Genomic DNA, 12040 nt, shown 5'->3' with positions numbered 1-12040 from the left:
GCCGCAATTAGAGCTTTATGTTCCTAGCCCGTTCGCATGTTGTGATGCACATGGGCGTGCCGCCATTAACAATTCGATTGTCGCTGGATTGGGCTGGAACCCAGTATTATTTTCATTTGGCTTTCATTGTTTTCCAAAGGCACGTGCATTAAACATACGGATATCTATAATTCTTCAATGGGGTGGTGCCTTCAAGTCTTACGTTTCCGAGCTTTGAGGCCATCGGCCAATTCACTGGGTGCTAATCTAATAATAGCCACCTCATCTAGATAATCGCCCAGATTTCTTTATAATTTAATAAGCATTGTCACAAAGAGATATATGGCAATTTAAGGAGATGTCAAGCCTAATTTAGAAATGGCTCAGCAAAAACTGCACAGGGAAAAAATATTGTTAACATTGTAAAACAAAATTCTTTAAGTAAATATAAAGTTTATATTTCATTTCATGTTAATTGCTACTCAAAAAATGCTTTTTCCATTTCCATAAAGTAAGATAAAAGATTGCTGAAGTTATTGAATTGTTTGTTTAATTTTTTTTTAAGCCATACAAATTGTTGTTAACTCTGTAGAAAAAAACCACTTTGAAGGCAAAAAAAAGTAAGTTAATATTTATTCGAGTTTTGACAGTTATTAAACATAAAAGTACACTTTACGTGCCACAACAAAAGCCCAGCTTTAATGATGAAAAAGTGATAAACCAAAATGAAATCAATGCTTGTAAATATATAGTTTTAAAAGGTTGTAAATGGTTGCAATATTGCATGATTTATTATTTAAACGAAACCTCCCAAAAATAATTATAAACTACCTAATTGTGCCACAAAATTCCACTCGATACCTTACCCCGCAGCATCTGTGACAACCTTTCAGATGATAATTCCTACTTACGAAGACAGCACAATTTAGCCAGCCAGGCGTTGGCGAAGCTTAAGTGAATGATTGCCGACGAAATGGGCCGAGAATTGTGCACGATTTTGTACAAATCGAGGCGTTGCTAGACTCACTAAATTCAATGAGCGTGTCTAAGGCATGACACTCGACTACTTATTCCCCCCAGACTAATGCCCAGACTATGGTCGCATTCAAAACGGGTACTTTAATTTCTATGGCCACACGTGTGTAATCCTCTAGGATGCGGATGCCCTGGCGTAGCCGAGATTCAGCAGCCAGATGAGTCCGAGAACAAAGAAGCTGTAGAAGGTCACGTTGTAGAGATTGAGGCGACTGAGCAGACCCCTGAGTCTGCCGGTTCGAACCTCTTCGTTTGGACTCTTTGGCCGCTCGTCGAGCATGTCCTTCCAGCTGACCACCTGGGGTCGGACCACAAAGAGGGCGTTGACAGCTGCCCGGACACCACTCTGCACCGCTCCACCCATCAGGCTGCGATAGCTGGTGCCCACGGCCGAGGAACTGGACCAGATTATCCGATGCCAGGGCTTTGTCTGCGGCTTGTGCATCGCCGTGTTTAGCTCGTCGGTTGAGCTCTGCCACTCCAGAGGCTGACGCATTTCCTCGCCAAACTGGGCCGAAAGCAGATCCAACACGTCCTCCAGGACATCGTCCTGCTCCTCCGGCGAGTGCAGCATGTAACCGCAGAGGGTGGACATTCGACACTCGTGTCCACTGACCAGCGGCCGGGAGCTGAGAAAGTTGCCGGAGTAACCGAGCTCCGCCCAAACGGATTTGCCATATCGCAGGTGGAACTGGGTGATCAGGCGGCAGGGTTTTTGGCCAGCTTTAGTTGCCGAAGGTGGCACAAAGGTCTTTGGAATGCGTGGCTCAAACTCCAGCTTCTGCACCTTGTTCCAGGGTATGGCCAGGATCACAGCCTGAGCCGTGTGCTTCTGCGCCAGCTCATCAGTCACCTGGACATAGTTCTTGAAGTGCTCCACCTTCACGGCCCTACAGTTGAGTGTAATGGTGATGAACTGCATCTGCTCCAATATGTTCTCGATCAAATGCTGCGTGGAAACCTCATAGAAGCTGCTCGGGTAGGTGAAGTAGCTAAAGACGAGGGGAGTTATTAATATTTAATGGGGTCAATTAATTATATTAGCGGAAAAAAGTTAATTGTGGGAAATAAATTATATTTTGATGGAAAGATAAAACCTGATGGATTGTTACGAGCTAATCAATCAAAATCAGTTAAGGGTAATACGTAAACCTATAATAGGAGTACACTGAGGTGTGGTAATCGGTTGACACATACATGATCTATTCAATATAACTACATCAAGTAGTAATCAATCTTTTTTTCAAAGGCAGATGCTCAACTGGGGTAGCAGGCCCCTTTTTATCATTGTTTCAGAATGTGTTTTGCACTTAAAAATGCTTATATATTTTGATTACTGCCTTATAATTATTTTTAAACTTTAGTTTAAGCAACTTTCAGACATTTATTTCGTGAAACTAAGACACTTACACAATAAATACTTTTTATACTATAACATGTTAAGAATAAATGCTGGAACACTCAGCTCACAAAAGCAATCAAATTAAAATCAAATAATTAGATTAAATTATAAAAACTAGAGAGGAAAAAACACTTAAAGCCTGGATTGAGTACAAGACGCTATATTGTTGCATAACGTCATAACGACATATCTTTTTAGCAATCAGCGCATTAAACAGAACAAACCATTTAATCTGCCAAAAAGTTAAGCATTCCTATTCAGGAAAGCACCTTAATTTCTGGCTGTTTGTTCTTGGAAACAAATACCACATAAATTTAAGACCATAAAATATGCCAATCACCTTTAAAAAATAAATAAAAAAATTATATAAATAGCTTTACAATTTTCTACTAGTAAAAAAACTATTAAGAAAACTAGGAAAATTTATAAATATTCAAAACATTATTATTTAAAACAGTTTTTTAGTTTGAATTTGTATCCTTGAAGAAATCTAATTCTTTATGAAAATGTTTCTATAATTTTTCCCATTTGAATGATATTACCCCTTACAAGTCAATCATCGTTTTGAGGCCTCCACAAGAACTGCATACGGACATGAAGACATCGTAGTCTACTTCGTTGGCAGGAACACCACATACCAGTTCCACCAGGTTGAGCATAAAGTTTCGCGACTTGCTAAAGAACAGATGGTGGCAGATATGCTGTTCCATGTTGGACACTCGTTCCCGAAGGCTTTACCAAATAAATTTAAATCAAAGTACTACAAAAAATAATGATGATAATCCTTAACCCACTTGAAACGCTTGGAGCGAAACTTGGGCATCCGCAGGTCCAACATTTCTATGTAGCGTCCCAGCTCGAATTTGGCCGGCAGAGCGGTGAGTCCTCGATCCAGATCCCAGCACCTTAGCAGCCTGCCATTGTCGCTCCTTCTGCGCCGGGGTGACAGTTGGATTAGGGTCAGGAAGTCCAGCATATCCTTCTGCTCGCCATCCACAAGTCTGGTGCCATTCTGGCCCAGCTGGCCCCCCAATCGATCGCCCGCCTCGATGATCCTCACCTTCAGGGTGCTCTCCTTGGACAGGATTTTCAGGGCAGAGGCCAGTCCCGAAAGACCCGCTCCCACAATCAGTACGTCTAGTTCCGGAGTCTGTGTGCCAAAGGGCAGATCCATTTGAACCCCGTTTCCACGCTGTGCAGCTGGTAGGCAATTTTAACATTCATTTTATTTGAAAAATGTGAAAGCTTCCGCCAAGGCAGTTTGACATGCTCGGCACAGTTTGAGAGTATTGTTCCCGAATGTTAGGGTATACCTTTAGGCTCATCATTCAATATCTTCCAACATAAAATCATTCCGTCGTTCAAGGGTAGATAAGTCGACTGTTAATATTAATTTATAAGCAGTTGTTGGTTTATGCTTGCGGCTTTCTATTTATAGCAATTTTCTTTTGGTTTGATAAATTAAGTAGGCACGACCACGCCACTTCTGGCACTCAAGATAAGTTTAATCAAAATCAGAACTCTGATAGACTGATAGCTTTTTAACCACGAAAATTGTAATAATACAATAAGAGAGTTTTTATATCAATATTATAAATAATTTGCCCAAACTGCCCCTTAAGTTTCAATATTTGTTTAAAGCTAGTACTTTCATTCTTTGTGGATAGAATATAGATTTATCAAACTTTATCTGTTTATTATTGTTTATTAAACTTTTTTGTCAACAAAATATTTATGTGATAGTTTCTTATAGGTCGTTGAACCATATGTGAAAGTCATTCCTAGTTTTTTTAAAAGATATCGAAATGATGTACATACTTGAGCAGTCCCCTGAAATGTGACCTTAACGAGGCTGTGTTCATGTGCGTTTGTTGCTTTGGTTTCCTTATCATTGACACCGTTGACAGTAATCAGTTTTATCTTTGCCACTGATTTGTGAAGGGACCTTCGATGGCTATAATTAGTACCAATTTGAAATAGAAACATATGCTGGCGAGACTTTCGCTGTCGAGCAAGTGCATTAGGAGCTTGCACTCAATGAGATTGGACATTTTTCTTATCAGCTGCGACCATTTAGACCTAATTTTTATAATGAGCGAAGTATTATCGCCCCAGCGCCTGAGACGCGCCTCAATAAACAAAGTTGTCATAAAGTTCGTTGAACAGACTGAACACACTGAGCAGACACAAGTCGCATTTATATTTACTTGTCTTTTATTAAATCGCTTGTAAAGGTAAAATAAACAGAGTTGGGAAATCGGAATGAATGGAAATCTCTCTGGTGGAATGGAAATGCGCAGAATGCTTAAATTCGTTTAAGTGCTCAGGGCGCGACCCAATTGAGGCCGGCCATCAGAGTGGATTTAGCTAAATGGCAGTCTGGCAATCCGATCTTCAATTAGCCGCACTTTTCGTTGAGCATCCCGGCCAGCTCTTGGGAGCCGCCCACCTCGGCGGACTCTTGTGGCTCCGTCTTCTTGCCGAAGTTCTCCCCATCCTCGATGGTCTCCGGCATGGGTTTGTTGAGCGTTTCCGGCAGCAGCAGGGACAGCAGTCCGGCGGTGAGGGACAGGGCGCCGCAGATGATCAATGGCAATGGGCGCCAGATCTCGCCCAGCAACTTGAGGTACGGCGCCAGGATGCCGCCCACTCGTGCCACCATAGAGGAGGCGCCCAGACCCACGTTCCTAACCACCGTCGGAAACTGTTCCGCCGAGAAGATGTATATGGTGCCGTAGGAGGCGGTGATGGCCAGCTTTCCTATCATGGCACAGGCGATGATCAGCCAGTTCATGTCCGCGGGCACGAAGATGGTGGCCAGCAGACTGACCCCGGCCACCATCATGGTGCCGCACAGGATGGAGCGACGACCCCACCGGTTGAGGGTGAAGAGTAGCAGCACATAGCCGGGGATCTCAACGGCACCGGAGATCATAAAGTTAACCAGTTGATTGCCACCCAGGTTATTGGTGTTCCACGACAGACCGTAGTACACGCCGCTGTTCACAAACCAATCGAAGAAGATCAACAGGGTTTTCCGGCGAAGATTGGGAAACCGGAGCAGATCAAATACGGTGGCCGCCGGCTGGGAGGCCGTCAGTTCGTCCTGTTTCTTCTTCTCGGCCACCTCGTCCACCAGCTGCTCGTAGATCTCGCTGGGAATCTCGACCCGGTTCTCCTTGGCCGCCTTCTCGATAATCACGAAGGCCTCGTCCTTGCGACCCTTGAGCAGAAGCCAGCGGGCAGACTCCGGAATGATCCAGTAGTAGCAAATGAAGAGCAGTCCCGGCAGCGTCAGGGCAATCTGCAGCCAGCGCCAGTCGTGGATGAAATAGGCGAAGCCGGCGGTTAGCATAAAGCCCACGGAGAAGAACATCTGCATGGCCACGCCGGCGAAGAGACGGTACGAGGAGCCCACCATCTCCAGGGCAATCACATAGGCCACCAGGAAGACCCCGGACGTCGTGGCGCCCACGATCATGCGGGAAATGGTGTAGCTGAAGTACTCCGGAGCCACGGCAGCCAGCACGCCAAAGATCAGCTGAAGCACCAGCGAGGCGAAGAAGGTGGGCTTGCGTCCCAGCTTGTCGGACATCTGGCCAAAGATGAAGCTGCCCAGGAGCACGCCCAGCATGAACAGTGAGTCGCTGGTGGCACTCAGCAGACTCCGGCTGCACACCATGTCCCACTCGGTGACGGCACTGTTGAGGTACTTGCTCTGGTCGTAAACGTAGCGGGAACAGCTCTTGGTTGCGTTGCTGCTCCGGGGCAGGCTGCCATTTAGGTACTCCTCCGAGTACTCCACATCGTAGTAGACGCACACCTCGTCCTGCGGATACGAGAGGTTCCACAGGTGGGGCGGCAGATCATAGCTACTCCCGTTCTCGAAGGGCAGGGCACATCGGAAGTCTGGCTTGGCCAGCAGGAATACCCCCGCCAGCTTGTGGAAGGCGCAGACAATGGCCGGCAGACAGAGGAGATAGTAGATGCGCTTCTGGTAGGGTCCAAATTCACCCAGGTGGGTGATGACGTCGTCGTAGCCCATTTTCACACCTGTGATTTGGCGTTGTCAACGGCCGAGTGTCGTACGATAACTGGCCAGCAGTTCAATGGTCGCGGCTCCGTGACGTATGCTTAACTTATAAGCGCGGCGCGTTGCGTATACGCCCGGTGAACGTGAACGTGAACCCGTTCGATTGTGCAACAATCTGGTTGGAAACGGAACCAGGTTGCAGCTGCAGCTGCATCGGTCTCCAGCCAGCGAATCTCGGACTGAATCGATCTGAGAGCGCGCGATCAACCGCTCGCCAGCTGCCTCAGTCTCAGACTAAAAACACAAAGAGCGCTGGGGGTTCTGAGGAACGCAAAACGACCGCCTATCTCTCTGTCTGTGTGAGCGGTATCATTCCGGCAGTGTGTGTGTGTGAGTGTGTGAGTGGTACAGCTCTCCGCTGCCGTTGGCCGTTCAACCCTGTGACCAATTCACTGATCAGCGATCAGCGCCGTATCAATAGTTTCCATTCCGAAACAGGGATGAAGGGGGGAGTTGCAGCTGCCTCAATCACTGGGACATCATACGATGTCAAGCAACTAGAGCCAGCATGAACATCTCCCGACCAAAGAAAGAGTCCACCGATCCGATTTTAGCCTCATTTCAAATTCCAAACTGTCATAAATTCTTGAAACTCACAGAAGAGTTAACAGTCGAGGTCATAAAAGTAGTAAATATTTTATGCTAATATATGTTTCGATAGATTTTATAATTTTGACTTGAATGTATGCAGTGAAAACAAAAACTACGATTTTGTAATGAATATAACGGACTTTTTTGCTTTAAATATATTGTTGCATACTTTTAGATAAAACGTTTAAGTGGCTCAACATTTGTAGTGTTTCGGGTTAGCATTTTATAATAAACTTCCAATTCATAACATTCAAAAATAATCCAACTTAATGCATATAAATAATACCCCACAAAATTAGTTGACAATGTTTTGACCGCGTCAGTATAAAACTATATGTGTACCCTGTATACGTATTTATGCCTGGTGCATGTATATATTCAATAAACGCTCTTTAAAACACTGCTGCTCTAATCAATGTTGGACTCTCTTTTATTTTGTTGACTGCTCTTTGCTGTATTTGCGTTTGCTATCTCAAACACTTGCAAGCTTGTTTCAATATTAATTGAAATATTCCGAGAACATGTTGCAGTGCAATCTAAAATAGTCCATCGGAAATAGACGACCCACTTTCCGGCCAGCCACGTAACAAGATCAAGTGCAAAGTGTTCGGCGAGATGTGAGTTATGCAAATCATATGCATTTGCCCCGAGAATCGTATGATTATAAATCGCATTCCAAGTTATTTCTGCCATTGTAGCTGGGCACATGGTAATCTCGTGATTAAGAATTCAGAGCGGTCCACTTTTCATCGACAGTCTCGTGTCTTAATGGCTGATAAGACACGGCTACGAAAATAAACACAGCGGAAACACGTTTTAAGTTCGGCCAGTCCGGGTTTATGAGGGGTCAATAACAAGGCAAGGAAATAGATTTAATCTCTCGGAAAAACACACATTTTATTACGAAATCATCTCCATGAAATACACTCATATATGTAATTGGTAAATTATAGTTAAATAGATTTAGGAATAAGTTATCCAGCGACAAGGATAAGAAAGAAAGTTTTCAATACTTTTCCAGGTGATTTCCCAGGGAAAACCACCCCTAATTCTTGGCAATCTTACCCTGTTCTCTGGCTAAATGCTAACGTGGATATGATTGATGCTACCCATTCTATTCTTTTCTTTTCTTTTCTTTTGTCTTGTTGTCTTCTCTTTTTTGGTTGCGTTTGAGATTTCAGAAATTATATAATACTTGGTCTACACTTTTACGGTAAATGCCCGGCCATTGGCCTGGCCGAATTCTAGATGCCCTGTAACCACTAGTCTCAAAGTTCGTTAGTTTCTGGAACAAGTAATGGGTTAGCCATGAGATTTCCTAGAACTTGTGCCCGTTGGTCTTGACTCCATTCGAGTCAGCCGATCCGTTCAGCGGCTGCGACTCTGGTGTCCGTAGCTGTTGCTGGCCGGCTTCCAGGTATACATCCCCCTTGGTCTTGCGTCCAAAGCATTCGCCATCCGCAATGGTTTCCAGCATGGGCTTGTTGTGCGTCTCCGGCAGCAGAAGGGTCAGCAGTCCGGCGGCCAGTGAGAACGAGCCGCAGAGGAGCAGCGGCAGCGGTTGCCAAATGGTGGACAAAAAATTGAGGTAGGGCACCAGCATGCCGCTGATGCGGGCCACCATCGAGGCGGCGCCCATGCCCACGGTTCTCACCACCGTCGGGAACTGCTCGGCGGAGAAGAGGTAAACGGTGCCGTAGGAGGCGGTGATGGCCAGCTTGCCCAGCATGGCGCAGGCCACAATGAGCGTGTGCATCTTCCCCGGAATGATGACGGTTGCCAGCAGACTGAGTCCTGCCAGCACCAAGGTGCCGCACAAGATCGATCGCCTGCCCCAGCGGTTTAAGGTGAGCAGCAGGAAGATATAGGCTGGTATCTCCACGGCGCCGGAGATCACAAAATTCAAGAGGTGATGTCCACCCAGATTGTTGGTGTTCCAGGAGAGGCCGTAGTACACACCGCTGGTAACCAGCCAGTCAAAGAAGATGAGCAGCGTCTTCCGGCGCAGATTGGGGTAGCAGAAGAGATCCCAAACGGAGGGCGGAGGACTCTCATCCTGATCGCCCAGCTTCTGCTTGGCCTTGTCCTCGGCCGTTTCGCCCTCATCCAGTAGGTCACTCAAAGTCTCATTGCTGATTTCCAGTTTGTTGAAACGCGCTGCCCTCTGCATATTGGCTATTGCGCACTCTTTCCGTCCCTTCGAGAGTAGCCAGCGGGCGGATTCCGGAATGATCCAGTAGTAGGACAGGAAGAGGAGTCCCGGCAGTGTGAGGGCAATCTGCAGCCAACGCCAGTCGTGCACAAAGTAGGCGAACAGGGCCGTCAGCATGAATCCCACGGAGAAGAACATCATCACGAAGATGCCGGCGTAGAGGCGCTTGTCGGGCCCCACCATCTCCATGGCGATCACGTAGGCCACCAGGAAAACCCCTGACGTAGTGGTACCCACCATCAGTCGCGCCAGCGTGTAGGTGAAGTACTCCGGAGCCAGTCCAGCCACCACTCCGAAGAACACCTGGATGACCAGCGAGGCAAAGAGGATGGGCTTGCGCCCGTACTTGTCACTCAGTTGGCCGAACACAATGCTCCCCAGGAGCACGCCGAACATGAACACGTTCTCACTGATGGCGGTCATAAACTGTTTGCCACAGACCAAATTCCATTCGGTTAGGGCGCTGTTCAGGTACTTGCTCTGGTCGTAAACGTAGCGGGAACAGCTCTTCGTTGCGTTGCTGCTCCGGGGCAGGCTGCCATTTAGGTACTCCTCTGAGTACTCCACATCGTAGTAGGCGCACACTTCGTCCTGCGGATACGAGAGGTTCCACAGGTGGGGCGGCAAATCATAGCTACTCCCGTTCTCGAAGGGCAGGGCACACCGAAAGTCGGGTTTGGCCAGCAGGAAGGGTCCCGCCAGCTTGTGAAAGGCCACTGGAATGGAGGTCAGACAGATGAGGAAGTAGATGATCTTCTGGTAGCGTCCGAATTCGCCCAGATGCACGATGGCCTCATCGTAGCCCATTGCGGAGTTTTTTCCTCCCTATTTTCCCAATTTGCGAATTTGAATACCAGATGTCTTCGCGCAGCTGACTTCCTCGAGCGACGCCGGTACAATGAATCACTAAATCGGAACCGCTGTGCTTTTTGGCACTATCTCGTGATGTCGACACACACAAAACCACACTCGGCAGTTCCCAAGAAATAGAGTGCCAAAATCGAGACTCTCTGCTGCGTTGACGTGTACTTTGCTCCCGGCGGTGGAGAATCAGTTAGAGCGAGAGACAGTTAGAGAGTGCCGGCGTATAATTCTCCGTTCCGGCAATTATCGGCCAACACGTGTTGCCAAAATTTCTGGCCAGAGAGGAAGTGGAACCGAGTTGCGAAAAAAAACCGGCAGCGGCACTGCGCCAACAATGCGTCACCTTAGACCAATGGAACCGAACTAAGCACTAAGCAACATTTTACCAAAGCCCAATGCTCAGTGCAATAGCTCAGAGACCAGACCGACAGGGCCAACAAACGCTTATGGTGTGATGGCTGTGTGTATACCCGACCCGCTCTGGTACTCGGATATATCCGAGTATGTTTATGTTGGCGAAACAGAAGAACGGCAAACAAATGCCGGCTGCATGCGCACTCTCAGTGGAATCGGGAGAGCGGCTCTCTAATACCACGATTACACTTCCAGCCACTCCAGGAGAGGGGGTAGAGGGGGACTGGAACTGAGACTAGGACAGAGCCACCCCTAGTCGTGTTGCTAACAACTAACACAGCGATCCCAATTGTTGGCAGGAAAACCATCTACCAATTTCCATTTGCACGGCCGCCTGAAGCCAGGTAAATGGAAATTCGAACGCTACATTGTATGGCCATTCGTCAATCAGGCGATCACTCAAAAGGTCTGGCGCTCTCTCCTCTTCCAATTGAGCCGCGCTCCGACAGCCAATTAAGCGAATCTCACCAAAAACAAAAAGAAACCATGGGATAGAGGGTATCGACTTGGGGATGCCCAGTATTTGCTTTTTATTATCTAACCTAAACATTTAAGGAAGCTAAAGAGTAAGTAGTCAACCTTTTTAATATAAATAGTTAGGTTAGGTTTATCTTTTAAAATAACTATTTTTCGACATCCCTTAACTGCACATTCAGAAGTGTTATTTTCTATTTTTAAAAACTATATTAAATATAAAATTTAAGCAGTGGCCCTTTTTTATAGGTCGACTAAAACCGGAAACATGCCATGATTCATATTGGTAATTTAAAAAGTCTATGCATTTGCAAAATTCGTTGAGTCAGATTGTTTTTGAGAGTAAGGCGTACATACGAACAAACACTTTAGGGCATTAACCTTATTTCCTTAGGTAATTATATCATAAATTTAGGTAATTTGGCTTTTTGCGTTTTCTCTAAGTGTAGCAAGCCAAGTTTGAAACTTTCTTAACATAAACTTTTTTAAAAGTCTGTAACGCAAACATTAAATTCTCGTTTTACAAAAGTTCTCCAGAATATTTAAAAAAAAATACAGTACTCCCCTATACCCTACGAGCAACGACTATAATAACTCTCTCAATTGAGCTCAATTAGTAAGCGTGGCGCAGTCCCGTTATGAGTGGGCAAAATCAAAGGCGAAAAATCATACGATACCAAGAGGGCCCCTTCATCCTCATCTCTTTCTTCGGTCAGTTTAATTCATCAAATTCTTCAGATGGGGCATCAGCTTGCAGGGTGCAGGGTTTGCGGAACATTTGGTCCGCCGAATAGATCCAAGTGGTGGTAACTGTTTTAGTAATAGACAGAAAACTAGCTAATGAGTTCACTATTTCCTTGGGTAACCCACCCCTTTTGGAACCCACTAGAACAGGACAGGCGCTATGTGCAGAGTATTTTTCCTGCTCTATAGTTCTGGGGTGCAGGCTGTGGAACACTAAAATGGTTCCTTTCCC

At 46.2% G+C, this 12040-nt stretch overlaps 3 protein-coding genes across 5 annotated transcripts; all 3 read right to left on the bottom strand.

Moving 5' to 3' along the window:
• Positions 1–1078: 1078 nt before the first annotated feature.
• LOC128266778 (putative flavin-containing monoamine oxidase AofH) lies at positions 1079–3705 on the bottom strand. 3 transcript variants are annotated; one of them, XM_053003535.1, is made up of 4 exons: positions 3477–3613; positions 3211–3348; positions 2966–3148; positions 1079–2006 (listed from the first exon to the last, which is right to left on the bottom strand). In XM_053003535.1, the coding sequence occupies exons 2-4, from the start codon at positions 3252–3254 to the stop codon at positions 1130–1132; spliced, it is 1104 nt and encodes a 367-aa protein (XP_052859495.1). In that variant the 5' UTR covers positions 3255–3348; positions 3477–3613; the 3' UTR covers positions 1079–1129. The 3 variants fall into 3 exon arrangements, with proteins under 3 accessions (XP_052859495.1, XP_052859484.1, XP_052859506.1); XM_053003524.1 differs by having other exon boundaries at positions 3211–3705; XM_053003546.1 differs by lacking the exons at positions 3211–3348; positions 3477–3613 and having other exon boundaries at positions 2959–3097.
• Positions 3706–4612: 907 nt separating this feature from the next.
• LOC128266774 (organic cation transporter protein) lies at positions 4613–6743 on the bottom strand. The gene has a single exon (XM_053003512.1). It carries the CDS (start codon positions 6459–6461, stop codon positions 4815–4817), a length of 1647 nt encoding a protein of 548 aa, XP_052859472.1. The 5' UTR covers positions 6462–6743; the 3' UTR covers positions 4613–4814.
• Positions 6744–7971: 1228 nt separating this feature from the next.
• On the bottom strand, positions 7972–10664 carry LOC128266146 (organic cation transporter-like protein). The gene has a single exon (XM_053002446.1). It carries the CDS (start codon positions 10117–10119, stop codon positions 8419–8421), a length of 1701 nt encoding a protein of 566 aa, XP_052858406.1. The 5' UTR covers positions 10120–10664; the 3' UTR covers positions 7972–8418.
• Positions 10665–12040: the final 1376 nt, after the last annotated feature.

This window comes from Drosophila gunungcola, chromosome 3R, assembly GCF_025200985.1.
Source record: "Drosophila gunungcola strain Sukarami chromosome 3R, Dgunungcola_SK_2, whole genome shotgun sequence".
Classification (NCBI taxonomy): Eukaryota; Metazoa; Arthropoda; class Insecta; order Diptera; family Drosophilidae; genus Drosophila; species Drosophila gunungcola.
This window is presented reverse-complemented; position numbering and strand designations above follow the sequence as displayed.